This window comes from Artibeus jamaicensis, unplaced genomic scaffold (genome assembly GCF_021234435.1).
Source record: "Artibeus jamaicensis isolate MK-2021 breed Jamaican fruit bat unplaced genomic scaffold, CSHL_Jam_final scaffold_916, whole genome shotgun sequence".
Taxonomy (NCBI): domain Eukaryota; kingdom Metazoa; phylum Chordata; class Mammalia; order Chiroptera; family Phyllostomidae; genus Artibeus; species Artibeus jamaicensis.
In genome coordinates this window covers 264,227-291,367 of record NW_026522059.1, presented here as the reverse complement: position 1 = coordinate 291,367, position 27,141 = coordinate 264,227, and the positions used below count along the sequence as shown (strand labels likewise).

At 62.6% G+C, this 27,141-nt stretch overlaps 2 protein-coding genes across 3 annotated transcripts; both read right to left on the bottom strand.

Moving 5' to 3' along the window:
* Positions 1-52: 52 nt before the first annotated feature.
* Positions 53-11,428, bottom strand: TONSL (tonsoku like, DNA repair protein). 2 transcript variants are annotated; one of them, XM_053660982.1, is made up of 26 exons: positions 11,354-11,428; positions 11,160-11,255; positions 10,892-11,034; positions 10,295-10,478; positions 9,835-9,964; positions 9,500-9,671; positions 9,307-9,421; positions 8,645-8,790; positions 8,401-8,553; positions 8,154-8,279; positions 7,866-8,049; positions 6,839-6,921; positions 6,657-6,746; positions 6,400-6,472; positions 6,155-6,318; positions 5,948-6,071; positions 5,116-5,816; positions 4,932-5,008; positions 4,417-4,570; positions 4,252-4,330; positions 3,555-3,856; positions 3,222-3,393; positions 2,415-2,590; positions 1,869-1,942; positions 1,401-1,534; positions 53-479 (listed from the first exon to the last, which is right to left on the bottom strand). In XM_053660982.1, exons 1-26 carry the CDS (start codon positions 11,376-11,378, stop codon positions 295-297), a joined length of 4,062 nt encoding a protein of 1,353 aa, XP_053516957.1. In that variant the 5' UTR covers positions 11,379-11,428; the 3' UTR covers positions 53-294. The 2 variants fall into 2 exon arrangements, with proteins under 2 accessions (XP_053516957.1, XP_053516958.1); XM_053660983.1 differs by lacking the exons at positions 53-479; positions 3,555-3,856 and having other exon boundaries at positions 1,406-1,534.
* Positions 11,429-14,607: 3,179 nt separating this feature from the next.
* Positions 14,608-26,319, bottom strand: ZFTRAF1 (zinc finger TRAF-type containing 1). Its single transcript, XM_037166572.2, has 4 exons — positions 25,761-26,319; positions 17,731-17,969; positions 16,853-17,064; positions 14,608-15,338 (listed from the first exon to the last, which is right to left on the bottom strand). Exons 1-4 carry the CDS (start codon positions 26,094-26,096, stop codon positions 14,947-14,949), a joined length of 1,179 nt encoding a protein of 392 aa, XP_037022467.1. The 5' UTR covers positions 26,097-26,319; the 3' UTR covers positions 14,608-14,946.
* Positions 26,320-27,141: the final 822 nt, after the last annotated feature.

Below are 27,141 nucleotides of genomic sequence, written 5' to 3'. Positions count from 1 at the left end.
CCTGCGCGAGACCAGGCCAGCTCCGCCCCCGACGCAGCGGCCCGGGTAGCCAGCGCTCAGACTGGTGAGCGTCCCGTAGCCCGCACTCACGCGGGAAGAGTAGCCGGGCCGCGCCCTCTGCAGTCGCCCACCAAGCCTCTCATTGGCCACATCCGCCCTCGACTCTGCCGCGGTTTTCCGGCAGCAAAGCCGACCGATCGCGTCTCCCGCCCACCTCGCTGGAATAGCCGGGGTGAAGCGACAGCAGCAACAATCTTTATTGGGAACACGGAAGGTACAGGGCGGCGCCAGCCGTCAGAGGCACCGGAAGAAGAGCTTGGTGCCTCGGTCCAGCGTGCGGGAGCCGGGTCCGGGCAGCAGCTGGCGCAGGGCGGCCCGGTCCTCGGAGGACAGCCACCTGCTGCACAATTGCAGCTCCTGCAGCCGCGCGGCGATCTGGTCCCAGAGACCCGGGCCCAGGGGACCCTGGACGGCACAGCCTGCAGAGGGGAGGCAGGGGAGGCCTTAGGGAGCTGCTCCAGCCGGCACACCGAGCGGCCCAGGTGCGCCGGAGATGGGCCACCCGCAGAGACCGGAGTGGGGAACATTCTGGGAAGGGGTGCGATCTCCCAGGGGGCCGCTTGGGCCCCTTTCGCCGTCAGTGATCAAGTTAGAGGGAGACGGGCTGGAATAAACGCTGGGCTGGAATAAACGCTGCGTTCACAGCTGTGCCTCCGCCATCGCCCAGGTCCTTCCATCTCAAGTAGGCACAGTAGGGCTGCGGGGGATTTGCAGGCGCATGGGGCTTGGTCCTCGGAGGCCACAGCACCCTGGGAGGGTGCAGAGGCCTGCTTTTAGGGCTGCCTTCCTGGGGAGGAAGAACCCAGGGGCTCCTCGTGTATACCCCATCTCCAGCCCTTGTCCTGCCCAGGCTCCAGCTGGATGTGTTTGGCTACTGGGTGGCCTGCCCTGGGTGACAGAGATGCCCCAGCAAGGTACTTTGCTTGTGTGTGCCCACACTGGGAACAATCTGAGTCAGGCCCCAGGCTGGGAAGGTGGTGTGTCAGTTCCTGCCAAAAACTGGGAAGGTCCTTCAGTGGCAGCTTTCACCACTTGTTACCTTGAGCTCCCTCCCTCCTCTTGACAATGGGAATTTGGTAGTTCCCTTGGGAGGGGACCCCACACCCCCCAGCAGAGACCCCATGCTTCTCCTGCCCCTCCTTATTTTAGGAGCTGGGCTCACACCCCTTTCCAATCACCTGTCCTGCACTGTCAGCCTCAGGGGGCCCTGAGACAGCATGGGGAGGCCTCAGCCCCCCATGTCCTGCCCACCATGAGGAGGCACCTGGGCCCCAGGCAGGTCCCTGAAGCTGTGTCACCATCCCTGGTGTGGCAGGACAGCCACCATACTCAGAGCTCACCTGCCAGGCCCAGGAAGCTCAGGTCTTGGGGCCGCTCCTGGAGGGCAGACAGGAGCTCCTCCAGGCCAGCACAGCCGACCTCAGGATTGGCAGACAGGTCCAGCGAAACAAGTGAGGGGCACAAAGGGAGACATCTGGGGTGATGGAAGAAGTAAAAGGGTCAGCTTCCAGGGAGGGAGGCCCCCAACACTGGGGAAAGCTGCTCCAGACAAACCCACAATTCTGGGGGCCAACAGCTGGGCCCAGTAGGTCCTGCCCCCTGGCCTGGCCTGGGCACAGGTGTTCCCCCAGGGTGTCGTCAGGGCACTGCCAGGGGCCAAGGTCGAAATAGCCAGGCTTGGGGCACACTCATGAGAGAGCTGGCACCACTACCTGTTCCCTTTCCCCGCCTGACCTAGCACCCCAAACCCTAGGCTGAGGGGCACTGATATGAGAACCCCCTTTAGGACGTGGACAGGACAGTGTTACCTGCTCAGTTCTCTCACTGCCTTGTTGCCCAGGTGGTTTGCAGACAGGTTCAAGTGCACCAGAGCACAGCCTTCCTAGAAAGTGGAGGCCCAAGGCAGGCTGCAGTGAGCGGGCGCTTGCCCTCCCCACCTACGGTGCTGGCCAGACACCTTTCCTCTTTCTTGGGGGTGAGGGGGCAACAGAAGGAAGCAGCATCTCTTCAGTTTGCAGGTAAAAAAGAAATGTCTGTCCTTCCAGGTGAAGGCCATACCTGACATATTGTGATGTGAGAGTCGTGGGGACCTAGCTTCAGTGGGAAGGGCCCCCAGGAGATGACTGGGAGGCCTCATGTGTTTCTTGGGACCTGCCTCACTTGGGGCAAGTGAGGGCACCTGGGTCCCCAGTGTCCTTCCTGCTGGAATTCACAGCCTGAGGTGGGCAGTTTCCCCATGACAGTTCTTCCTCGGAATCTGCAACACTCTTCCCAGCCTCAGGCTTCAGCTATAGAACCTTTGGCCTGGGCAGCCCAAGGTTCCTGTGAGTTGGCTTTTGTCCCCATCTATGTACCTTGGTCAGGTATCTGACCACGGGCTCCATGAAGCTGGCATCGCTCTTGCCGGCCACCACAGAGCTGATCTCCAGGCGCAGGAGGGTCTGGGCAGGCAGGCTTTGCAGGGTCTGGGCCAGGGCAGCAGTGCCGAGGACATTGTAGGACAGGGACAGCGTCTTCAGGTGCTTGGCATCTGAACCGGGGGCCAGAACCTCCGTCAGTGCCACATAGCCACCACCCCAGCTGAGCTGCAGGGTCCTGCGCCCTGAGACTCTGCAAGGGAACAGGCTGCTCCCACCCAGGGACACTTGGCTGGGGAGAGCATGAGACAGCCTCCAGAGCCCAGGAACCCAGCATCTCCCCACCATTTCTGGCCTCAGCCTGCCCTAACCCACAACAGGATGCCCAGACTGCCCGAGACAGGCCCTGGGCGGAAAGTGGTGTGGTGGGGTCAGGGAGTACTCTCAGAGCCCTGAGCCCCATCTGTGAGCCCACCACAGAGGCAGAAAGTCCCCAGTCTCAGTACTGGGGCCATGGCTCTACGTGGCCCTACTGGGCCTGCAGTGGAATGATCACAGGCCCATGGGACAGAGCCAGTGAGATTGCTAGGACTGGGGCTCTGCCCAGTGGTACGGCCCCAACTGGGCAAGTACCAGACGCCCCTGAGTCCAGCAGGTCAGACACCCATATCTGTCTACCTACATGTGTCCAGAAGCCCAGCCAATGCCCCAGGGCCCCTCTGGCTCAAGGCACAGTCCCTGGATACACCTTTCTGACTGCAGCTGGATCCCCGGGGCCAGGGAGTAGATACGCAGTCAGCTCACCTTGGAAGGCGCGGCCCAGGGCTGCCTGGTGGCTCGAGAGGAAACCAGGACCAAAGCCACAGGCCTGGAGGTGCAGAGTGCTGAGCACAGGGCAGGCCTGCAGGACAGAGGCCAGGGCCTGGCCACAGCCATTCCCAAGCGGGTTCATGCTTAAGTCCAGCTCCTCCAAGTTCTGAGGAAGACACAGGCCCCAGAGCACCTGTTGTCCTTGCTGTCCCAGCTCTGGGCCTCAGCCAGCACAGCACCCCCAGCTGCACCCTCCCACTGCAGCCTGGCCAAGTACAGTGTCCTGACGTTGCCCTGTCACTGATCTGCTGCTCCCCATGCCTTTACCTGCAAGGCAGCCTGTCCCAGGAGGCCTGTGGCAAGCTGCCACAGGCCCTCAGGGCCCAGGTGGTTGGAAGAGAGGTCGAGGACGGTCAGGCCAGGCACAGTGCTCAGGGCAGCCAGCAGCTCGGTGGCACAGCCGTCCCCCAGCCGATTTCCTGACAGGCGCAGCTCCCGGAGGGCCGAGTGCAGCTTGAGGGCCCGCAGCAAGGGGGTGAGCTGGGCCTGGCGCAGGGCCAGGCAGCAGGCTCGGAACGAGGGCCCCAAGCCCTGGCACTCCACGGCTTGTAGCACCTGCTCGTGCTCCCCTGTGAGGGGCCGAGGTGTCACCGGGCCGGAGCCCACCTATCTGCAAGGCAGCCCCCCTCACTTCCCAGCCCACCTTTTCCAAGCCTGTGGGCCCCAGTGCAGGCCGGTGAGTGGTGCTGCCCTGTATCTGCCCCATCAGACCTTCCCCAGTGGAGCCCTAACCTCCACCAGCCACCCCACATCTCAGGCTGGTGGCTCTGGGGTCTCTACGAGGTCTCATCTCCACGTGGAGCCACTTTCACCACATGCTGCTCACTTGTGGGAGCGATGGTTGGGAAGGAGACCCCGAGGACAGGTGAGGTAGGGACCCAGAGATCTGGGATTACCAGTCACAGCGGTAGCCCAGGTGCCCAGCCCCTCTACCCAGGTCACTGTGGGCCTGCTAGGCCCTTACTTTGCTCCAGGCTCTGGCAGGCCCTGCGGTAGCGATCTGTCAGCGGGGGGAGGTCCCACGAGGTCACTTCAGCCAAGACCTGGAAAGCACCATCTGGTCGGTAGCCCTGGGGACACCGACCCCCAGGGGCGTCCCATGCTCAGGGCCCTGGTTCCCACCACTCACTTCCTCATTGCTCTGCAGCACGTCGGGAATGGGGTCCTGCGGGGCCAGCAGGGCCCCCTCCTTCCGCAGGGTGAGCCTCGGCAGCAGCCCACAGGCCTGGTAGTAGCGCTGGGCAGCCTGGTCAGCTAGCCAGGCCACGGAGTGGGCCTCCTTGCTGTGGGGACAGAGGGTGCACTGGACCCTGGGGACCTGGCCAGGTCCCCGCACAGGGCAAGGAAAGGCCCCCAGGTCCCACCATTTGTGTTCTTGTGTGAAAGCTTCCTCATCTGTCTGTTCCTCCCCGACTGACCTGCTCAGGATGCCTGCAACCCAGCCCACCCCCTGCTCCCAGGCTGTTCCCAGGGCCGCAGGCCCTCACCTGACCCTCTGGGGCCCGAGCTGTGCTTGTGTAGAGCGGCCTGACCTAGCTACTGCCCTGCCTGACTTGCACAGCCCAGGGCTCTAGGTTCCCACTCCTGGCAGAACCCACAGGGGCACATGGAGCCGGGGCTGGGAAAGGACAGGGAGCACCCTACCTATGTGGGACAGGGATGAGGAAAAGGTTATCTTGTACTCGAACTCGAACCCGGATGGCAGGGGGCAGGACTGGTCCCTGGTAGAAAGGGGCAGGGAGAGATGGCTGAGTCACAAAACACAGCTCTCTGCCCACCTTCAGCCACCTCTGCAAGGGCTGGTTCTGCTCCAGGCCTGCACACCCACCGAGGGACGGCCTGCTGCGGGGGTGTCGCTGCCGGGCATATCAGGGCTCCGTGGGGGCTCTGTGGCCACGTCGCAGTCTCCATTTGCTCTGACCCCCGCACTCCGACTGCTGAAGTGGTGCAGCCGGCTCTGCCTGGCCTGGGCCCGAGGCCTGACAGGGCTCTTGTCGCTGCTTGACACCGAGGCACTGTGCCTGGTCCTGTACCCTCCGCCCTGGTGGCCACGGGTAAGCAAGTCATCCTCCAACCAGGCCCCTGCCAGGCACTCCTCCTCAGGAATGAGTGCCGACGGTGGGATGGGGGCCTCCTCTGGGCCCCGAGGTGGGTCAGGCCCCAGGCAGCAGCTCTGGGCACTGCCCACTCCTCGACTGGCCGTCCAGCCCGCTGTCACCACCTCCCTGGTGCTGACACGGCCAGGCACCTGGGCCCTGACTCGCTGCACTGGGGCTGTGTACCGAGGCCTCTTCTGCGTTGGCCTGGGTGGGCCCGTGCTGTCCTCACCCTCCGAGCTGCTGCTGCTGCCCAGCTGGTGCCTGCTCCTCCGAGGCCTTGCCGTGGCCAGCACTGCCTGCGCCCCCGAGACTCTGGCGCTGGCCTGAGGGGCCTCTGGGGGTCCTCGGCAGGGTGTCGAGGAAGGAGAGGTCTCAGGGTCAAACAGATGGTCACTTGGGAGGGACCGGGAAGCCAGGGGGCTGTGGGGGGCTGTGGGGAGACGGGGTCTGCCGTGAGGCGGGCCCGACACATTCCTGCCACCCGTGTGCAAAGGCCCGAGGGGCCCAGGGGACTCTCAGGCTAGGGAGCAGTGTCTTCAGGGGCAGGAGGCCCCTCCTTGCCTTGGCCGGAGGAGGCGGCCCGGAGCAGCCTCTCCATCGCGCTGGCCTTCTCTCTTGTCTCGCTGTCCAGGTCTCTGTGGTACAGCTTCACCCACTGCTGTAGCGTCTCCAGTGGGCTGTGGCCCTGTGTGGCACCCACCTAAGCAAGGCTGACGGGAACAGACCCACCAACCATGGCCAAGCCCACCTGGCCCTTACCCCACTTACCTTCCTGGTTCGGAGGGTGACCGACGCCCCCCGTTCAATGAGCAGCTCAGCCACCTCGAAGTGGCCGCAGTTGAGAGCATCGTGCAGGGGAGTGATGCCCTCGCAGCCCTGGCCACCTGGGTCATCCACCGCAGCCCCATGGTCCAGCAGAAAGCGGACGATGTCTGTGAGATGGGGGACGTGAGCTGGTTCCCGGAAGCCTTCTTGGACCCGCCCTGTGGCACAACCCCCAGGCCAGGGCTCACCCAGATGCCCATAGTTGCAGGCCTCGTGCAAGGGTGTCCAACCACAGTAATCTCGTGGGTTCAGTGGGTGGCCCTGCAACCAAGGAGGACAGGAAGGGTTTCACCACGAGGCAGAGTCCCTGGCAGGGCCCTACAGGGACGGTGCAGGGCCAGCAGCATGGTGCCCCTTCCCACCCTCCTGGGACAGGATGTGCACCCCCTCCGAGAGCCCGTGACGCCCTCTCTCACGGGAGTGAAGGGACACGGCGCAGGCCCACCTGCCTCACGAGGTCCTGGACACGGCGCAGCTGGCCCTCAATACAGGCTCGGTGCAGCAGGGTCTCCCCTACATCGTTGCGCCGGTTCCACTGTGGGCACAGTCACCGCAGAACAGGGGCATGGGCACAGGACCAGGCCACGCCAGTGAGTGCCAGAGGGGACACCCACCCACAGTCCTCACCTTGTTTGCCTGCTGCCGGCCCAGGCAGCCCCGCAGCTCCTCGTCCTCCTCTAGCTGCTGGGACTGTCCGTCGGCCTCGCTCTCTGTGACAGAGCAGAGCCAGCACCCCAGGTGAGTCCAGCCCCTCCCACCTAGCCCCTGCCCATGGCACACGGGCCTGATGTCCCACACCCAGGTCCCACTGGGTGGACAGTGTCCTTGCTCTGCTGAGAAATGTCCTTGTTGGGACAGGTCACACCCATGTTAAGAACACCTTGCCCTCGAGCCTGGGAGCCCTCTGCCTGCCCACTGCGGCCCCTCCCCCAGCTCCCTGCCCGGCCTCACCCTCCACCCTGCTCCCGACTCTCCCCCTGTGCCTCCGGCCCCTTCTAGAGCCTTTCCGTACTGTGACCATCTACTGAACAGCACTGGCCTAAAGTTTTCTTTGGTCCCCTCTCTGCACCCTGCCCGTGGCTCCCTGCGCTTACCCGCCAGGGACATCCAGCCTGACCCCCTTTGGCCAGGCCCAAACCTCCTTGTGGCCCCTGGACAATTGCCAAGAGCTTCTGAAGGCCCCTCAAGCTTAAAACTGCACTCCTGGCCCCAGCCCTCCCTCCCTGCCCCGCAACACCTGGCGACAGCTGCAGCCCACACCCATCCCACACTGTCCCTCATGTCCACCTGCCACAACGCTGACCATGCTGGCGGGGGAACGTACGCCGGCTCTCAGGGTCTCAGGAAGTGCTGAGCTCCACACCCTCTCACCTGCCCGTGCCCGCAGGGTGCAAGTTCTGCAGGTCTGACCCTGTCCTCCCTCCCCGGGACACCTACCAGCCCTTCTGGGAAGGATCCAGGGCAGCCCGAGGCTTCTATGCCCCTGTGTCCTCCTCATTGGCACTGGTCACCCCCCTTGCATGAAGCTGTCTTCTGTCACAAACCTGGGAGCAGGCCCATGAAGGCACCACCCTCAGCAGCTGCAGCCCAGGACCCAGCTTGAGCAGGTGTTGGGGAGGGGACCCTAGGGCTGTCAGTGACACTTGGGCCTCACCGCTGTCTGAGAGCTCCAGCTCGCTGACCTCCAGGGTGCTGCTGTCTTCGTCACCCTCCCCATCTTCTTCCTCCTCTTCCTCACTCTGGTCCGCACTCAGCTCCTGTAGTCTGGCTTCAGTGCCCGGGGCCTCCTGGGGCTGCAGCCTGAGCTGCACCGTGTGGAAGTGCTGCAGGACTTGCCTCTGAGGAGCAGAGCACACCCAGTAACGGCCACGAGGGCACTGGCCACCCCAGATGGGGAGACACGGTATGCGGTGGGGGGAGAGCACAAGGGTTAGGGGTGCACCTGCAGCCGGAGCTGCTGAGCCTGCTGGGCACAGCAGAGAGCCTTCTGGAAGCATGGTGCCAGCTCCTCATAGGTGTCACCAGCCTCCTCACGGGACAGTGCAATGTTCAGCCAGGTCTTGGCTTCCTGGTGTGAGAGGAAGAATGAGCTCGGTGATGGCTGTTCCCTGTCCACCCCTGGGAGTGGTGGTTCTGAGGCTGAGCTGTGAGGACAGGCGCAGAGACCTGTGTGTGCCGTCACCACTCACCTCCAGGGCATTGCCGTCCCGCAGCCTCAGCTCCTCTTCATAGTGGCGCACGGCCTGGCGGTGGTCCTTCATGTCTCCCAAAGTGGCAGCCAGGGACACGTGGATGACAGCCAGCTCGGGCCCTGGCCTGCCTAGCTGCTCCGCAAAATCCAGCTGGGGACGAGACAGGGAGGCCAGGACCACTGCACAACTTGAGAGCCCAGAGCATTGCGGTCCCTTCTTTCCCACCCGCCCGGGTGTGCACCTGCTTCTGGTAGGCCTCAGCTGCCTTGGGGAAGTCGCCTGCCTTGGAGAACAAGTCCCCCAGCTGCTCACAGAGGGCCATGGAGCCCCGAGGGTCACTGTGCTCAGACTCCTCCAGGCGCTGCTGCAGCTGGATCGCCGCCAGCACTGCCGGGAAGAGCCTCGTGTGAGGAGTGGCACATCGCAGGGTCCGGCCCAGCTCTGCCGCCCGTTAGCTGTGTGCCCTTCGGTGGGCCAACTGCCCTGCCTGGCCTCCGCTCACCCGCCCCTAAGGCAGGTTAGTCGGAGAATCGGCCTCATGGGGTTTATTACAAGAATTAAAACAAATAGATGACACCTCAGAGCATTACTGGCTTGAGTCAAAGGCAGACCACTGCCTGCCACTGCTGACGCCACCCACCAGCACTCCAGGCCACATGCTGCACCCATTCTAGGTGGGGACAACTTTTGTCTCCAGTTTGCCAAAGATTCTGGTTCACTGGAAATGCCCAGCCAGGCTCCTGACCCCCTTCGGGGCTTCTCCAACACTGTGCTGAAGACTCAGGAAAGCAGGACTCTCCTCCCAACAGGAGGTGGGGAGCTGCCACCTCCTCAAGGACACACGCCCAGTCCCCTCTGCTGAGGGAGGAGAGCCCCAACCCCCAGGGTGCTGTCCGGGCTCACCGTGCTTGAGGGCCCGGCAAACAGCTGCCTTCTGCAAAGGTTTCTGGGAGCCCAACCTGTAGGCCTTCTTCAGTGCTCTTTTGGCAGCCAGAAAATCGCCCAGATCTTGGAGGACCTGGGGGTGAGGGAGGTGAGGGTGTAGCCCCAGGGCCCCAGCCTGCCCACAGCTGAGCCCACGCCACTGAGAGGGCACCTGTGAGATGAGCAGGCAGCACTCGCTCTCCATGAGCCCCTTCTTCATGGCACGTGCGCACTCCCGGGCCCCTTCTAGGCAGCGCATAGCCTGGGAGTGCTGCCCGTGGCGCCAGCGGATGGCGCCCAAGTTGTAGCGGGCGCGGAACAGGTCCTCATACAGGTGGTTCTGCCTGCAGGTGGTGACAAGTGCTCCGGGCGCTGCACCCTGGGCCCAGCCGCCTGCCGGCCCCTCCCCCCCAAAGGAGGCAGACAGGCCAGGCTGCCCACCCCACAGCTGCTTCCTCCTGGAACAGGGGTCTCCGCTCCCTCCCGGGCTGAGCAGGGCAGGCTTACTCAGCGAGAAAGATGCTCTTCTTGAAGTAGTCGTTGCACAGGGCCGCCTGCTGTAGGCTCTCGAAGGTGAGGCCCAGGTTGAGGTAGAGCCGGGCCCTCATCTCACTCAGCTCTCGCTTAGACAACGTCCCTGGAAGATGACCTCTAGACACTCAGGGCCTTGACCCCAGTTAGGGTCCCCAGCTTTGAGCCCTGTTTTCCACCCCTCTTCCTGCCTCTCTTGGGGGTCACAGCAGTCACTCTGCAGACAGTGTGGAAGGACAAAGAGCAGACCGCTGACTGCCAGCACTGAAGGTGCCAGGAGTGTGGGTGGTGTGTCTCCTCTTGAGGGAGCTAATAAGAACAGATCCCGACCCGCCCACACAGGCGGAGCCAGCCACACAGGCGGTGGGGCTGCAGTTTCCTGGGCTCACAGCTCTGGACACAGAGAGTGGGGAGGGCCACACCCCAGGGCACTCACTCTGCAGCTTCTCGTCCACAATAGCCAAGCTCTTCTCAAAGGCAGCCTGCGCCTGCAGCAAGGCCTCCTGGGATTGGCAGTGGTAATATACGTCCAGGTGGGTGCGGCCAATGGTAGCCCAGGCCCTTTGCAACTCGGTGTGATTGGACAGGCAACGGGCCAGCTCTAGGTACTGGTGCTGGTGCTGGTGCGCAGAGGGGGTTAAGTGGCTGTGAGCCAACTCTTGCCTCCAGCAAACCCCACATTCCAGGGGCTCCCTATCCTTGCGGAGGAGAGTCCCTGCTTCCCAGAACACCCACTCCACCCACAGCATCTCCTGTATGCCAAGGGCTGCCTGTGGGGACACCAGCTCCATAACCCAATGGACACTTGTCAGGACAGGAGGGGACAATATGAAAGCTGGGTTACTACAGCCCCACCCAGGCCCAGGCCACCACCCCCTGAAGGTGAGGGCCTAGTTGCACAAAGCATGGTCCCCCTCTGGCCAGAGGCCGGAGCAGTGGAGACTATGCCTCAGTTCTCAGAAAGGGACCCCCAGGAAGGACAGGCCCAGGACGCCTGGATCCGGCCAGTGTGGGTGCTAGGTGTGCCGCCCACCTGCAGGGCAGCCGAGTAGTCCTCCATCTCCGCCAGCCGCTCCCCGATCTTCCGGTGGGCCACGGCGCAGCCCAGGGTATCGTCTGCGCTCTCCAGCAGCCGCAGCTCCTGCTGATGCTCCCTCAGGGCCTCGAGGTAGCGGCCTGGCGGGCGGGAGGGCGGCAGGGCTTCAGCAAGGCAGGGCAGTCGGTGGCGGGGGTCGCGCCCCGCTCCCGCCCGGCCCCGGCCGAGGACGTCCCCATCCCTGGGATCCGCGGGAGGCACGCACCATGGCTGGCCAGCAGCTCCCCCAGCTGGTGACAGAGCGCGGCTTCCTCCCTAAGCTGTCCGCTGCTCTGGGCCTTGGCTTTGGCCTTGCTCAACTCTGCAGAGAAAGAACAAGGCCGGGAAGCTGAGGCCCTCTACCCGCACCGGCCAGACCGCTCCCGGGACCGCGCTCAGGCGTTCGGCTTGGGGACTCACGTCGGAGCTCTCTGTCCAGGCTCATAGTTGCCCGTCAGCCTGTCTGCGATCTGGACTTCCCGCGCTTCCACGGCCCCGCCCCCCGCTCCCGCTTTGGTCCAGCTCCTTCCGCCCCGCGCATCGTGGAGCATCCCGGGAAGTGTAGTCCGGCCACCCGAAGCATCCTGGGAGCTGTAGTCCGACCGGCTCTGGACCGGAGGAGCGGTGAGGGATCCGCTCCTTCCCGGGACCCCTGGGGCCGTGCGGACGCTGAGGCGCCCCCGCGCGGGCCTCGCGGCAGCTCCCGGCCCGTACCGCCGCTGACCCCCACACTCACCCAACCTACCCGCGGGCGCGACTTTTCCTGAGGAGCGTACTGCCGTTGTGCAGGAAGGGAACCGAAATCACGCCTGCTAGAGCTCTCGACGTACCTGTGGTCCGTCCCGCCTGGGGACTCGAAGCCAGTGCTGCCAGGGGAGGGGGAGGTTTTCCGTTCGAGCCGCAGGCCCACCCTCTGCTGCGAGAGGCGGCAAGATTGGGGTCTGGCCCCAAGCGCGGAGCCCGCCTCTCCTGCGTGGCACCCCCAGCCCCCGGACTCGAGTGCCCGCGCCTGCCGCGCCAAGGGCCCTCGGCCCCGCTCTCGCGGCACGCCTAGCCCAGGGCACCAGAGCCACGGCCAGCGCCCTAAGGCCCCAGAGGAGGCCTGGAAGGAAGGAGTGGGAGATGGACGTTTTTATTTTCTAGGGAAATCAAGACACCCAGTGGGGTCAAAGCCTCGGGCAGTGGGTGGACGCCAAGGTCTATTAGAGAGGGAGTGACGTGCGGGGAAGATGGGTCCTTTGGCCCGAGAAAGGCTGCCCAGGGCCCGGCCACAGAGCAGCAGGAGGCGAGCGGCTGGGCCCTTTGACCACCCCCTCCACCCCGAGGAGTGAGACCCCAACCGGCCGGCTGGGCAGCGAGGCCCTGAAGCAGGCTGGCTCAGCTGAACAGGCTGAAGGTGGAGGGCACAGTCTCAGAGCTGCTTCGGGGACAGGACCTGGCTTCCCTTCCCCGCAGCACCTGCATTCTCGGGGCAGCCAAGCCCTGGGGGCCCCATTCCCCTTCCGGGAGGACCCAGCTGCTCTGTGCCTCAGTTTCCCCACTGATGATCCAGGTGTTTACAGGAGTCGGTGCTGAGCAGGGGCTGAAGGCTGCAGATGGGGAATTCACAGGCTGGGAGCTGGCAGGGGCAGAAGCTGAGCCTGGCTAGAGGCCTGCAGAGCCCAGGGAAGCCCACCCTTGAGCCTCTCTTCTCATGAAGAAACAGACAAACATGGTTTGGAATTCTTTTTAAACTACAGTCACATACAAATAATATTCGAAGAGAACTCAGACCACAAAAGTGACACGTAAGTCATTTCCAACAGTGGCAAAAACACCTCTCCAACCACTCTTTAAAAAATGTTTATTATTTTTGTAAATATCTCACTCTGGGTGAACTGAGGATGCAGTGTTCACAGTGCATGGGGTTGAGAAAGGGGACAGGGCCGGCTTGGGTGCCCCCAGGCCTCACCCACCTCAGTAGAGGTGGCACCCCCACCAGCTCCAGGTCTGGATGCCAAGGTGGCAGGGGTTCCTGGAGACAGACCACTGTTGTCTGCAAACCAATAGCCCAGCAACCCACCACAAGGTTTGCAGCAACTCCGTGGGGGCTAGGATCCCCCAGGGTACCAGGCTGCCCTAAGGTGTAAGGTGGCCATCACAGGGCTGGGACATATGGGCAGTCCTTTTGGGCACCCCAGGCGCACACCCGGGTCCCCAACAGGGAGGGCCGGTTAGCCCGGTCCCTCTCCCCACATACCCTCAGTGTGGGAAGTGTGGGCTGGAAGACCCCACAGTGCGGCAGAGCCTCCTGCCACCCACACACGGCTGTTTGCCCCAGGACTGCCCGGTCCTGTCTGGCAGCCATGTACTTTCACCTGCACACAGAAATCTGCCATGTCCCACCATGCCCCCCCCCCACACACCGTCCAGTAGAGCCACTGGGGCCATCCACCCAGTGGACATCCCCACAACCCACCCAGACACCTGTGGGCCCGACAATCCTTGCCCTGCCTGGACCCCTCACCAAGCCATCTCCTGGAAATCCAGAAACTACAGAGAGGGTGTCAGGCCCCAAGAGAGGCCAAGATGCAGGGACACAGCACCATCTCCTATACACAGGACACCTGGCATGCATCTACCTGCATGTCATCCTCTGCGTCCACTAGGCAGGGGGGTCAGCCGAGGGCAATGGGACTCCCAACTGGGTTGAGACTGAAGGGGCACTGTGGTGGGATCTTTGTAGAGGGTAGAAAACCCAACACTGCCTCCTGGTTCCCTCAGTGGCCAGGCCATTGGCCTTGAAGGAGGGGAATCCCCCAGAGCCCTGTATCCTGGGCTTGGAGCAGGAAGCCAGACTCCTTACAGTAGCTCGGGGAGCCACCCTGGCAGGAAGGAGGAAGCCCAGGGCGAGGCCAGGCCATGGCCACACCGCCCACTAAGCCCTGCAGGGCCAGGGCAATGGGGCTGCTCTGAGGCATGGGGTGGGCCTGGCCAGGGTCAAAGGAAAGAGTTCTTTGGTACTGAAGCTACAAAAAGCTATCATGGAAGAGCCATGTCTCCTGAGAAAGGGTGGTGGGGACAAGGTCTCCAGTAGCTCCGAGGGTCCCAGGGTCTTCCAGACAGTGCTCCTTTCGCTGAGGCCCCCTTACTGGCACACTCACTGAGGCCTTGAAGGACAGCAAATGTGAGGCTAGAAAGGGGTCACATCTCTCTAGTGAGAAACCATGCTGCCCAGGCACCGACCTCCCCAGTACAGGACCTGCAGCTGGCCTACTCTGGCCCTTACCCAGCCAGGCTGGGCCACTGCTAGCCACCCCCAGAGCTTTCCTCACAGCCTGGTCACAGAAAACAGATTCTCTATCACTAAATTTGCGTAACTTATAGAGGAGCCTGTGAAGAGTTTCATTTATTTCCTGGGAAGAGACAGAATTTCACCCTGCATTCCGAAACGCCAGCTAAGCCCAGGTGACCAAGTCCTGCCTCCCTGGAGCAGCTGGGAGATGTGCTGAGGATGCTGCAAGACCCCTGATCCTGCTCACTTCCCTGCTGGGGCCCATCGCAGAAGGGGCAGCACCTCCAAGTGTCTCCCAGGGGGCACAGTGAAGGACAAGCAGGCTCTGACCCCCAGGCCAAACCAAAGCTCCCACACTGTCCAATCATAGCCACGCCTTACCCTTGAACAAAACAGCAAGTAGGAAACAAGGGTGCCTTTTTAATTGCAATCAAATATGCTGTCTGAAGCCAGCGCCCTGTGAGCCTGGCCTAGGAGCTGTGTGTGGCCCAGGGCAGGTGGGGCGCCCTGCTGAGGGACAGGGGCTGGCAGGTCTGCTGTGTTCTCCTCTTGGTGTCCCTGGACCAGCTTCGGTGCCCTGGACAGGGGCAGAGGGCGAGGTGGTGAGCACTCACACCTTCACACATGCATGCAGACTTCCCCAGTGTTCGCATCTGTTCCTCCTCCTCCTCCTCCACTGAAATGGTCAGACAGCACTTCGAAGCCGTGGCTGAGCAGGTGTGGGCAGCGCCGCAGGCGCCTACTTCTGGATCTGGAACAGGAAGAGCCGCAGATTGATGTTCTTGGCGGCCAGCAGCTTGTTGCACTCCACGGAGTCCACGATGGGCAGCGGCACGTAGTCCGTCTCGTTGCTTTCGTTGGTGAAGACGAAGTGGTAGATGATGGGGCTGATCTTCACGTCGTCGTAGGGGCCCTTGAGCAGCAGAAAGGAACACTCCAGGGGTGCCGTGACCTTGCTCTTGAGGAGCAGCTGGAAGGACAGCGTGCGCTTGCAGGACAGGTTGGGGTTGCGTTCGGAGTCATTCACGCGTGCCTTCAGAACCCACGTCTGGTTCAGCACTGTGAACCGCGGCGTCTCATAGTACAGGCGTGTGATGAAGTCGTCTGTGCGGTATGGCCGGAACTGGACCTCTGTGGAGACAGACAGGCCGGAAAGAGCCGGCAGTCAGGGTGGGCCAGGACAGTGGTGGCGCCTTCCCACCAGCTGAGAACACAGGCTCAGCCGGGGAGGAAGGCAACTTACCGGGTGAACACAGGTGCTCTACTTGTCACAAGGCAAACCAAAGGCAATTATGGCAAATGGAGGCACACATAAGCTTTGGGAAAAGAACTACAAACAGAAGTGACACGCGTTAGCGGCAGGGAGTCCAGAGGCTGCGAAGTGGGCAGCCAGCCCGACCCCTGGCCTCCCCCCTGGCCCCCATCCGCCCGCCCCAGGGCCGTGGGTAAGCAGACACACAGACAGGATGCAGTTCTGAGAACAGTGCACTTTATTGGTTCCATACACAGCTGCCAGAAAGTCAGCAGGCAGGCAGGCCGGTGCACGGCATCCGGCCAGAGTCGAGCGCTGGTGTGCGGCCCACTGCTGGGCTCTGCTGTCAGTCCTCAGCACGGCCCACGCCCAAGGCTGGCTTGTCCCTCCACAGAGGTGGTCAGTCCTTCCTGCGTGGATGGGCTCCCTGCCCTGTCAACGCCCAAGTCAGGATGCCTTGGCCGCCCAGGCACAGAGGCCTGGCCTGGACTGTTTGTGCCACAGCGCCCACCAGGGGAACTGAGGCTGTAACTAACCGAGCCCTGGGGCCCTCAGCCTCTCAAGCCTGTGCAGGCTCACACTAAGCCAGGCCCGGTCCAGGCAGCACGGTGGGGCTGGCTGCTAGTGACAGCCCTCGGCGTGCTGAGGCGGCGCCCGGCGTGGGTTGGGCAGTGGAGGACTGGAGTCTACCTGAACGGCCTTGGCATCAGCAGGTGCTTCTGGCTGTTCAGTGTCTAGACCAGGCTCTGGCCTGGCTTCTCCTGCCGGCACGTCCAAGGCAGTGGCCAGGAGAGCCCACATGATCCAGGGGGTCTGGATGCAGTCCAGCCTGCCTGTCCCTGGGCGTCCACTCCCAGCTCTGTATTTTGAGCTCGGCACCCTCAGCTTGTTCTGGAGCCCTGGCCCTGAGCATCTTCTTGCTGGCCTCAGGAGGTCTGTGGCCACTGCAGCCTCACACCCACAGGCGGGACCCAAGGTGATGACATTTCTTCTTGCCTTTGGCTCTGCAGGGCTGGCCACTGGCTCCTGGACACCCCCCCCCCCGGAGACACACCCACCTTTGGCTCAGACTGACTGTGCTAAGGCTGTACGGCCCCATGCAGTGAGGACGCCACCTTGCTGAGGTGGCAGGCCTGGGTTGGGTGGGGGAAGATGGGTGGGAGAGGCCTCTGTGAGAGCCATGCAGGTGCCCCTGAGGTATTGCCCCAGCCCCTCCCCTGCTCAGTTTCTGGGCCATCTTCCCCCCCAAGCTGTCCCCCAATTCACCAGGAGCTTGTCCAGAGCCCAGCCGCCTAGCACAGCCTGTGCCCAATGCTCAGAGCCCACTGCTCCCCAGGCTCCCAGCTGCCGGCCCCCAGGCTCTGTGGCAGGCTGTGGGCGGTGGGCGCCTCACCTGTGTAGCCGATCTTCTCGAAGCTCAGCAAGCTGAAGATGCTGTTGTAGAGCTGCATCTCCTTACGGTGACTCTGGTCCATCTCGTCCAGGATCTCCATCAGCTCGTTGCCCGTCTTGGTAGGGTGGGCACAGGCGGCCTCGTGCACGGTCAACTCGTGGAAGGGGCCGTGCCACGGGCAGCCGATTCGCTTGTACTTGCACTGGGTCACCCTGGGGGGCAGGGCACCGTGGTCACGGCCTGGGGCCCACACCTCCACTCAGCCCTGCTCATTCATGAGCCACTCCCTGAAGAACACACTTGGTGTGTGCTGCCCCCAGGGAGAGGCCAAAATATGTGAGTGGAGGGGAGGAGTTGCACGAGCTGTGAGTGCGCCAGCCAGCCCACTCACTGCTGTGGGGTCTCTGTCCTGCTTGGAAACAGTGGCTGCTGACCACAGTCCTGGACCCTGCACAGCTTCACTCTGGGCAAGGCTCAGGACCTGGGCTCAGCTGCCAGGGACAGCGGAGTAGCTGGGGTGCCAAGAGAGACTCTCACTGAGGTCTCAGAGGTCCTGAGCTGGCTATTCTCTCCTGAGCCCAGGGACACCAAGGACAGCCTTTAAGAGGCCACCACATAGCCAGAGAACCCTGGAGAGCCAGGGTGATATGCAGACAAGACAACCACTGTGTGCAGAGGCAAGGCCCCCACCGTTTGTGGGCTGCATGCCCAACCCACTGTAGGGCCTGGACCCTCAGCAGCTTCATGCTGGCTCAGCCCTGCAAGGTCATCCAAGGGCTGTGTATACAGAACCTGAGACCCAGGCAACAAGGACCAGCCGGTGTGTGCTGCATGCTGCGGCCTTGCCTGCACCAGGGGCCTCCAGCTCAGGCGGTTACCTGTCTTGGCATTCCTCCTTCTGGTGCCTCTCCAGCAGGGAGCGGGGAAACTGGCGCAGGCAGAAGCCACACTCAGAGGGCAGCTCGCTCACGGCCTTTTCCACGGCCAGGTTGCGGCAGCAGAGACTCTTACTGATCTCACAGCGGCAGTTGGGGCACGTGGCCTGCTCCTCCTTCAGCCGGGCATCTGCTAGTAGGTGGATAAAACAGCCAGCGCACATCAAGTGACCGTTAGTGCACTGCGGAGAAGGAAAGGGAGATGAAGCTCACAGACCTGCAGGACTCGCACACACGCACGCGCCGCCCGCCGGCCCCAGCCAGGGCTGGGCCAGGCCGCCCTGAGGGGCTCTTGCTGCAGGAGGGGCTGCCGTGACCAGAGGTGCCAGGATGCAGGTGCTTAGTGCAGAGAGGGACACCACTCAGGAGGGACAGGCCTCTTGCCAGGAGCCCTGCTTGGACACAGGCAGCTGGGCTCCTGTGTGAGCTGTCTGGAGGGTGGGGGTGGGGCCGCAGCTTGCAGAGGTGATGCTTCTTCACTGAGGCAAGCCTGCCAGTGGCAACTGGCCACAGTGCAGCTGGGAGCCTAGCCCTCTCTCATCCCAGGGGTTGGAAACAGTCCTGAGTGCCCACGGGCCCTGATTTTGGGATGCCCACAAGAACTTGGATTCTTGGCAGCAGGACTAAACTAGCAGCTGTGAGGGGGGCAGCAGACACTGCTCCTGGGGCCATAGCAGATGTGCCTTCTCCCTGGCCTTCAGAAGGGCCGCTCATGTTGGGGGCCAGCCCCTCCCCTCCCCTACCAGCACAGGTGAGAAGGCAGCTGCCACCCACCCAGTGAGGACAGCTTCCCGCAGGGCCAGTGCAAGTGGGGAGACCTAGTTGGCCTGGGACAAGGGTCCATGGGCAGCACATGCCAAGGGGAGGCGGGCACAGGGCAGGGAGGGGGAGAGGCAGGTGGATACGTGGTTGCCTGGGTCACAAAGAGCCAGGCCTCCACCCCTTTCTGAACCTGAAGATCGGAGGCCCAGACACTGCCTATCACCAGCCTGCCCTTCCTGCTGGGAGTCTGCCTATGGACGGCAGGCCGCCAGTTCAGCTCCTGTCCTTGTCTCTCACTGGGCCCGCACACACCACCTGAGCTCCCATATGGTACCATGGAGAGTGCCTGTGGGCTGCGGGCCTCCCACAGGGGCTCAGCGTTGGGGGAGGAGAGACCCACAAAGGAGCCAAGAGGTACATGAGTAAAGACTAGAGCCGAACTTTGGCCAGCAGCTGAGTTGGTTGGAGTGTTGTCGTCATATACCAAGGTTATGGGTTCCATTCCCAGTCAGGACACATACAAGAATCAACCAATGAATGCATAAATGTGTGTAATAACAAATGGCCGTTTTTTCTCTCTAAAATCAATTAAACAGTAAAAGAGTTGAGCAGAGAGAGCGTCTCCTTGGGGCAAACACAGCTCCTCCCAGGCCTGGCTCAGGGGCAGACGAGCAGGGGCAGGGGTGGTGGTCGCACAAAGCCCAGAGAACCGTGGGCAGCCAATGGCTGGCTAGTGCAGGTGGCAGCTGGCCTAGGCACACCAGCTGTGGCAAACCTCCAGAAAGCCACTGGCCACAGGATTCCACTGGGGTCCAGGTCCCTTTGAGAGTGGGGGCAGCCTGGCAAAGGTTCATGGGCTGTCGCCAGGCCTTGCCCACATGTGCAGGGTCCCAGGCAAATACCAGCTGCCGCCCCATTGCTTCAGGGGTCTATGTACCCTGAGCTGAGGAGTGATGAGACCTACATGCTAAGGACCGGCAATGGGGACACCAAGAGTGGGGACAAAGGCCTCCTTTGCAGAATCCACTCCACACATACACCACAGATTACCTGCACTCACACCTCAATTTCTAAGGCAGGCCAAGCATTAGAATGTGTAGGATGATGGGGAGTCGGCTGGGCACAGGCTGGAGGGGCAGGCCTGGCCAGCCCCAGCTCTGGACATGCGCTGGTCCCTGGAGCGGTCAGGAGGCGACGTGGGCCCCATGCAAGAGGAGCAGGGTGGAGAAGCAGTCTGTTCTGCCCACCCTCCAGGAGTCAGTGAGACCCTGAGAGGCAGTGAGTAGGGAAACGTGGGGAGAGGAACATGTGCCACTGTATGCTGCCCTGGCGGGGCCCGAGCTGGCAGACCCGGGAGTCCTCACTGCGCCACAGTGTCAGGAAGAGGACTGACACAGCCTCCAGGGGCAGGGAGGGAAGCCACCACCTGGCCACTTGTTCATGGTAAGAAAGTTCAGGCTCGGCCTCAAAGCCCCAGGCTCAGTGAAGCCCCACAGGACACCAACATGGAGACCCTGAGGCCTGGGCCCACACCTCTCGAGGCCCAGAACCACCCCTTGCTGAGGAGTCTGGCAGAGAGAGCACCGCGTGGGGCCCACGCCCAGCTGCTTTTCTGTCACTGGGGGCCCAATCAGGGTGCAGGCCTGAGGAGGAGACTCAGGATGGTCTTGGGAGTTTCTGGGGGGGATCCTCAATGTGGCCAGGTGTGACTGGCCTACCTCCCAGCATGGCCCCTCCAGGCAGGCCTGTCCTTTGGTCCAAGAAGGGAGGTACAAGAGCACCTGAGCTCCTGGGTGGGCCCCCAGCCCCTTCCTCCCAGAGCCTGCAGACCCAGGAAGGCTCAAGTGATGTGGCAGCTCCACCGGGGAAGGCACGGGCTCAGTGCTCTTTTACTCCATCAGCTCGGCTGTGAGGCAGGACATGGCAAGCCAGCCAGATGCTCCTAGAGCTGCTGGTCCCCCAAGGGACCAGCCCACACCCACATTCAGCCAGCCTATCACTAGCTGCTACCCAGGGGATGCTCTGGTGGGCACCAGGCGGCTGGCCCAGGCCCAGCCAACACCCAGCCCAGGTGGTATGACTCCAGCAGGGCAGTCACCATGTTCCCCGTCACCCAGGCCTCCCCAGTTCTGCAGACAGGTCAGGCTACAGGGTTGCAGAGACTTAGTCTCTGCGACAGATGGATTGGACTGCACCTGCCCCCGAAGCCAGGCCCCAGAGGACTTTTCACAGTGCTGGCCACAGGCCAAGCCTCTGATCGACAGTACCAGCCAGGAAAGTTCCAAGGGCCCCACCTGACATGCTACAGCAAAGCCCTTGAGATCCTGGGTGTCCCAAGAAGCAGATCCTGCAGCGCCCAGGCCGGGCTGCCTTCCCACCTCTCACTGGGAAGTCCCAGGTGGCAGGAAGAGGAAAGAAGAGGGGACCCACAGCCCAGGGTCCCAGGCCCTCCAAGGACAGACACTGGTTCAGACCCTGGCCCAAGGTCAGTGGCAGCATGGCCTTGGGCTGGTCACTTCCCTCTCTGGGCCTCCGTGTCCTCAGGCACAAAAGGCACCAGGACAGGACCGGCCTTGTCACATGCGGAAGAAGCCATGTGGCGCAGTCCTCAGCACACGATGGGTGCAGAACGCACCCCGCCCCACAGTGGTCGTCATGCAGCAGAGCTGGGACAGCCCCACCCTGCCTGACCACAGACGGCTCACTGCATCAAGGCTGCACAGGCCAGGGCCTCTGCCTGGGCCAAGGGGGGCTAAACAGACCATCTGGACTCATGAGGAGGAGCCCTGACCCTGGGACTTAAGCAGGTCCTAGAAAATCCCTCCCCCCAACTTCCCCGAATCACACCCATGGTCAACAGGCCTTTTGGACCTTCTTTCAGGCCTGTGGTGCACGGTGGCCTGAAATGCTGCTCCCCCCACCCCCATACTATACTCTTTCCCTCTAGAGGAAGCCTCAGTCCCACAGGAGCAGCCACAGCCAAAGGCCCCGAGCAAACAAGTGCCACTCAGCCCAGCTGCAGGTCCCCCTCAGCAGGCCCAGCAGGGCCTCAGGCACCCCATGTGCTCAGCCCAAGGTGTCCTCCACCTCTTCAATCAAGGGGCCTGGGAGGGACCGTGCAGTGTGTGAGCTCTTCCGATGAAAGCCACATTCATGCACAGTCTGCAGCACTGGGCCAGTGGCTCCTGAAGTCCCACCACCCTGACAGCCAGGACTCAGGCAGGAATCTGTCCCTCTCACAGAGCCAAGCTCTTCACCCCAAATGTACGTGCTGCCTGGATCACAAGTTAATCCAAAGGACAAACCACCACGAACACCCAACTTCCCGTCTAGCCAGAGGCCAAAACCCCCTTCTCTGCCCTGACTTCGGACACCTAGGCAGGTGTGCCTTCAAAGCTCCTCTCTGCCACCTCTCTTACCTCAGAGCAGGAGCCATCTGCAGCCTGAGAGCAGGACAGGGGCCGAGGAGGATCCCAGGCCGTGGGGCAAGGCGCACCCACTGAGACTCACTTGGAACAGCGCACACAGCCCCAGGCCTGCCAACAGCTGCTGAGAAGGTGTGCCTTGTGCCTGAGGCCTGTGCCATACCCACCGGCTCCTGGGCAGAGAGGGAGCGAACACTGCTTCTGGGCCCCTTCCTAATGTGATTGCCAATCAGCTAACAGGCCCCTTGGGCCAGAACCTGAGCTGTGTTCTGGCAAAGACAGGAGGCCTTCGGGGTGGGAGGACATACCCAACTGTCACACAGTGCAGACAGGTGCAAGTGCCCTGGCCTCCTATAGCAGGAAGGGGGCAGTCCCAGCAGGGGGTGTTGCTCAGCAGGACCCATGAGGATCAGCCGGAAGGACACCCAGGCAGACGGGGGTGCAGGAGGGAGGAACAGGCCCAGGTCTGAGGCCAGGAGTCGGAAGCACTGGGGTCAGAGGGTCAGTTGGGGCCACATCCCAGAGGCTCCTTTTCCCCAAAAAGGTTCCCAGGGAGCTTCTCTGGCTGAGAGCTGGTGAGGAAGGGAGAGCTGTGCAGCCCCTCCGTCCAGACACCACCCCAAGGCTCAGGGCCTCAGCTGAACTCAGCAGGACCGGACAGAGGATGAGTTGGGCCTTGTGTGAAGGGCAGGGGGAGACCCAGGAGGGAGGTCAGGGATCAGGCCTCAGCTGCCACACTCCAGGCACCTCCGAAGCTGTTTGTCCAGAGAAGGCGCTCTTTGGGTAGAGGGTCCTGTGGCTGTCACCACACGGCTGCATCCAGAGCGAGTGCTGACTGGAGTTTCCGATCATCCACCGCCACAAGGAGCAGCTCCTGCAGCCCTGCTACCCCCCATGCCAGGTGCCTGCCTGCAACTATGGAAAGTGGCCACATACCTTGTCAGGCCAGTCACCAAGGACACACCTAACACCCACATAATGAGGACATCAAAGCCAGCACCTGCTGTACCTGCTCTGGCCTTGACCTGACCTGACGCAGTCCATGACGAGAGAGCCGTGTGCCTCACTGCTGTCTGTGGTCTGAGGCCCAAGCAGGTCTCCTGACCCAAGCATGTGGCGTGATGTGCCAGGAGAGCCAGCCCTGTGGGGCCGAGGGCTCAGACTCGAGAGCAGGTGGACAACCCCACCCGATCCACCCATGTCTGCCCAAGGTGAGCTCTGGTGGCCATCGAGGCTTCCCCAGTAAAACAGAGATGGGTGGGGTCTGATGGCCAGAGTGCAAGCTCTTGCGTGACCAAGCACCCAGCCAGTGCGAGGCTCACAGAGTTGTCCCTATGCCCCAGTGCCAGGTGCAGCACACAGGGACACCATCTGAGACAGCCCTCAGAGGCACAGCCTGGCTACTGCCTGCCCTGAGCCATGGGTCTACAGGGGGTCAGGCAAATGTGGCCCAAACTAGCTCACTGCCAATGGCCAGTCAACACAGCTCCCCAGGGAAGGACAGCAGAGGGAAGAGGCTGAGTCCTGGCCCACAGATGGTGGCCAGCAATGACTCTGGACCCAGTGTTTCAAGGCAGCATGTGGCACCCAGATCCTCCCAAGAGCAAACCCAGTACTGGTGCTGACCAGGCCGATCTGGACTCCCACCCTCAATATCCCCATGCAGGCTCACTGTGAGGGTGAAATGAGATGCTGCACACAGCAGCAGGCCACCAAGAAGCCTTCCCTTCTTCTTCCACCCCTCTCTTGGGCTCCTCCCACTCCAGCTTCAGCACCAGACCTGTTCCAAGCCCACATTCCCACAGCAGACCCTCTGGCAGCCACAGTGAGTTCTAACCAGGGCAGGGCTCCCATGAGCCCCTCTAGAGCCAAGGGCTCTCCCACTGATCCTGTGTGCTGGGACTTTCTCCAGGCCTCTTGTGGTGAGAAGAAAACCACCCCAACCAGGCCAAGTGTCACTGGGAAGAACGGGCTTTGCGTGGGGTCCAGTGCCAGAGCCGGAGCCCAGCGTCTGTGGGCTCTCCTTGCTCTGCGAGCATGTTCTCAGGGAAGCCGCAGGCAGAGCCCAGTCAGTGCCTTGGTCAGTGCCGCCTCGGCCCCTTCTCTCCGCATCACAGATGTCAGCTCACAGCACTGTGCAGGCCAGCTGGAACCAGCCGAGCTCAGAGACCTGGTCCCCAACATCTCTGGCCACAGGCAGAGCTGCAGCTTTCTGTGCTAAGGGGACCAGGAGCCAGCACCCTGTGGCCTATCATCATGCCAGGTCCAGCTCCAACCCACTCAGTGGAGGGGAGATGAAGAGACCTTCAAATTCTCCTGGGGCACTCCACCCATTGGCTTGGCTTCCTGGGCTCTCACTCGAGGCCCAAGGAAGTTCTCCCACCTGGGAGGATCAAAAGATCCTGGGCAAGGGAGAAGGGGCCAGAGAGAGGACATGTCCTGAGGAGCACCCCCAAGGCTGAGACTCACTCCCCGAGTTGGCCCTAGGCCAGAAGACCCACAGCAGTCCCAACCTACCGCCTCTGGCCAGAGCTTCCCAAAGTCCAGGAAGCTGGGTAGAGACCTGGACCCACTTCATCACCAATGCCTTTTCTTCCCATCACTGGCAGGCCAAGGTCCGCCCAAGCAACCTCCTAGCACAGCAGCAAGGATCTGGAGATCCGGATGCTGGGGAAATGGCAACCCACATTAGCTCCGCGTGGCTTACTACAAAAATGGCCCTCTTGCCCACAGCCTCCAGGCTGAGGAGAAGCAGGTGGATAAGGCCCTATCAGCTAAGCCCAACACCTGTAGTGCAAAGAGAAGTGACAAGAAAGCTGTTTCATTCCTCAAAGGGACTCGGAGGGGAGGGGGTGGGGAAGTGAGGGGATTGAGGTAGAGAGAGACATATGGACACAGAAGGCAGGACCTCGTACACAAACTCTGCGGCCAGGGTGTGGTCCCTGCTGCTATGTGCTACATGGCACATGGTTAAGAGCCACCCGAACCAGGTCTCCTTGAGAACGGCCCTGAACTGCCTAAGGACTCTGACAACAGCCACACTGAAGGTGGGATGGACAGACCTGGAGCGCCGGTAGCCTAGGAAGCCAGGCCTGGTGTGGGTGAGGCAGGCCGGGCTGGGGAGCCTCCCCTGAGGCACAGCATGTCCACAAGGCGCGGGGGTCAGACCGGGGGACCCAGACTGTAGGCCCTGATGCGGGTGGTTCACCCAGTCCAGGAGTGAGGGGAAGCGAGGAGGAGGGGAAGGAAAAGAGGCGCTCCCTTCTCAGTGTTCTTCCAGAAAGAAAGAAGGCCAAGAGGGTTCTTCCACTCATGAGGGAGGAGGACTACAGAGAGAGCCTAAGGACAGGTTCTGTGCTAAGCGGACTAGGAGCCAGCACCCTGCACGGGGCAGCAGCTGAAAGAACAGAGGAGCCCTTGAGTGAAGAGGTAGCTCAAGAATGCGGGAAGCAAGCGCCGAAGTGGGGGAGGGGCGTGGGCATCTGTCACCAGCTTTCTCTGGCGAGAGCTTGGGAGGGTGGGCCGGGCAGTGCAGAGAAGGCGAAACAAGGAGCTGAAAAGAGAAGCACCATCTAGACAGAAAATAGCAGAGTCAGACCGTAAAATGAGGGGAGTCAGAACAAGTCAGAAAGGGGTTCGGAGCAGGAAATAAAATCCTGAGAGGAGAAGAATGAAGAGCTTCTGAAGAGACGCCGGAGTCCCGACTGCTGGGCCCCGGGGCTCGGGCCTGGCCTCCAAGGGGACGCGGTGCCCGGGGCGCCGGCCGGATCGGGCCGGCGGCCCTACCTGGTACACGGAGGCCTTAGGCAAGTCCAGGCAGACGGTGCAGCACAGAACCGAGTAGAGCCGCTCCTCCAGCTTCCCGCTGCCCGCCGCCGCCACCTCAGCTGCCTCGGCCGCCCGCAGCCGCTTCTTGGGCGGTGCGTCAGGGTCGCCGGCTACCTCCTGTAGCTGCCGGGCGCCAGCCAGGCCCACCTCGTCTGGGAGCCCAGGCCCTGCCGCTTCGCCCAGCGCCGCCGCCGCCGGCGGCCCCGCGGCCGCCCCGGGCCCGGCCCCAGCGGGCACGGCGCCGGCAGACCCCGTAGCCGGACCTCCTCCGCCGGCCTCCTCCGCGCTGGACATCGCTGCCGGCCGGCCCGGCGGGCGGGTGCGGGCGCGCTCCCGCGGCTAGAGGTTAGAGGCGCCGCGCGCCGCCGCCGCCCCCTCGCCGCCGCCGCGACCCCGCAACCCCACTCCCTCTGTCCCTGCCTCAGGGAGTCTGGTCCGCGCGCCACCCCGCAGCAGCCGCGGCCACCGACCCCAGGGCGGCCGCCATCTTTGTTTTCGCTGCGCTCTTCCCCACCCCCACCGCCCCCCTGGGTCTCCCCGGTCACGGGACACTCTCGGGCCAATGGGAGCCCCGCTCAAGGCTAGACGGTGCACGGACAGAGCCAATTGACGCGTGAGGGCCAGCCGCTGCAGAAAGTGGGCAGGCAGGGGGCGGGGCCCAGGACCAGCCGCGGAGGGCGCAACCGGGGCACCGGGAACTGGTACTGTACTTCCGGTGGGTCCACAGCGCGGGTCCCGAGGACGCGAAGAGCAACCGAGGGCCTTCACGTCGGGGTGTGCCCCAGTCTTTGTCTCTCCACACTCGAGATTGAGTGCACAGGGCTCAAGGGAGCGAGAAACCCCGCGGCCACCCCTCTCCTGTGTGGTACCAGCTGTGCTTACACAGTACGCAAGCAGGGGGGCTCCCCGAGGAAGCACTCAGGGCCCCGACTCTAATTCACTGTTCTGCCCAACCTTGTTTCCTATCCCTGGGGTAGGTAGCTGAAGAGGGGTGCATTAAATGCACCAGGAGCTAAAGCTAAAGTGAGTGTCCTAGAAAATCAGGACTTGCCTTGCATAGGCTAGAAGACAAACAGGCAGAGGGCGAGTCAGCCCTGGAAGGGCACGTTCGTTTCCGAGAACAGCGGTGATATAAGCCTCCCTTGTCCCCACCCCAGCCAGCAGCCCGTGAAGGGCCTAGAGGGCCTCTTGCTAGGCTGTGCAAGTGTGTTCAGAACTCCACCATGTCCCAAACGAAAAAGCTTCCAGGATTACGTCTTAGTCCAGGGGCCAGCAGGAGAACAGGCTGGGTGAGGACCCAGACTGCTGCCAGTACATCCCTTCCCTTTGCTCAGGGAAT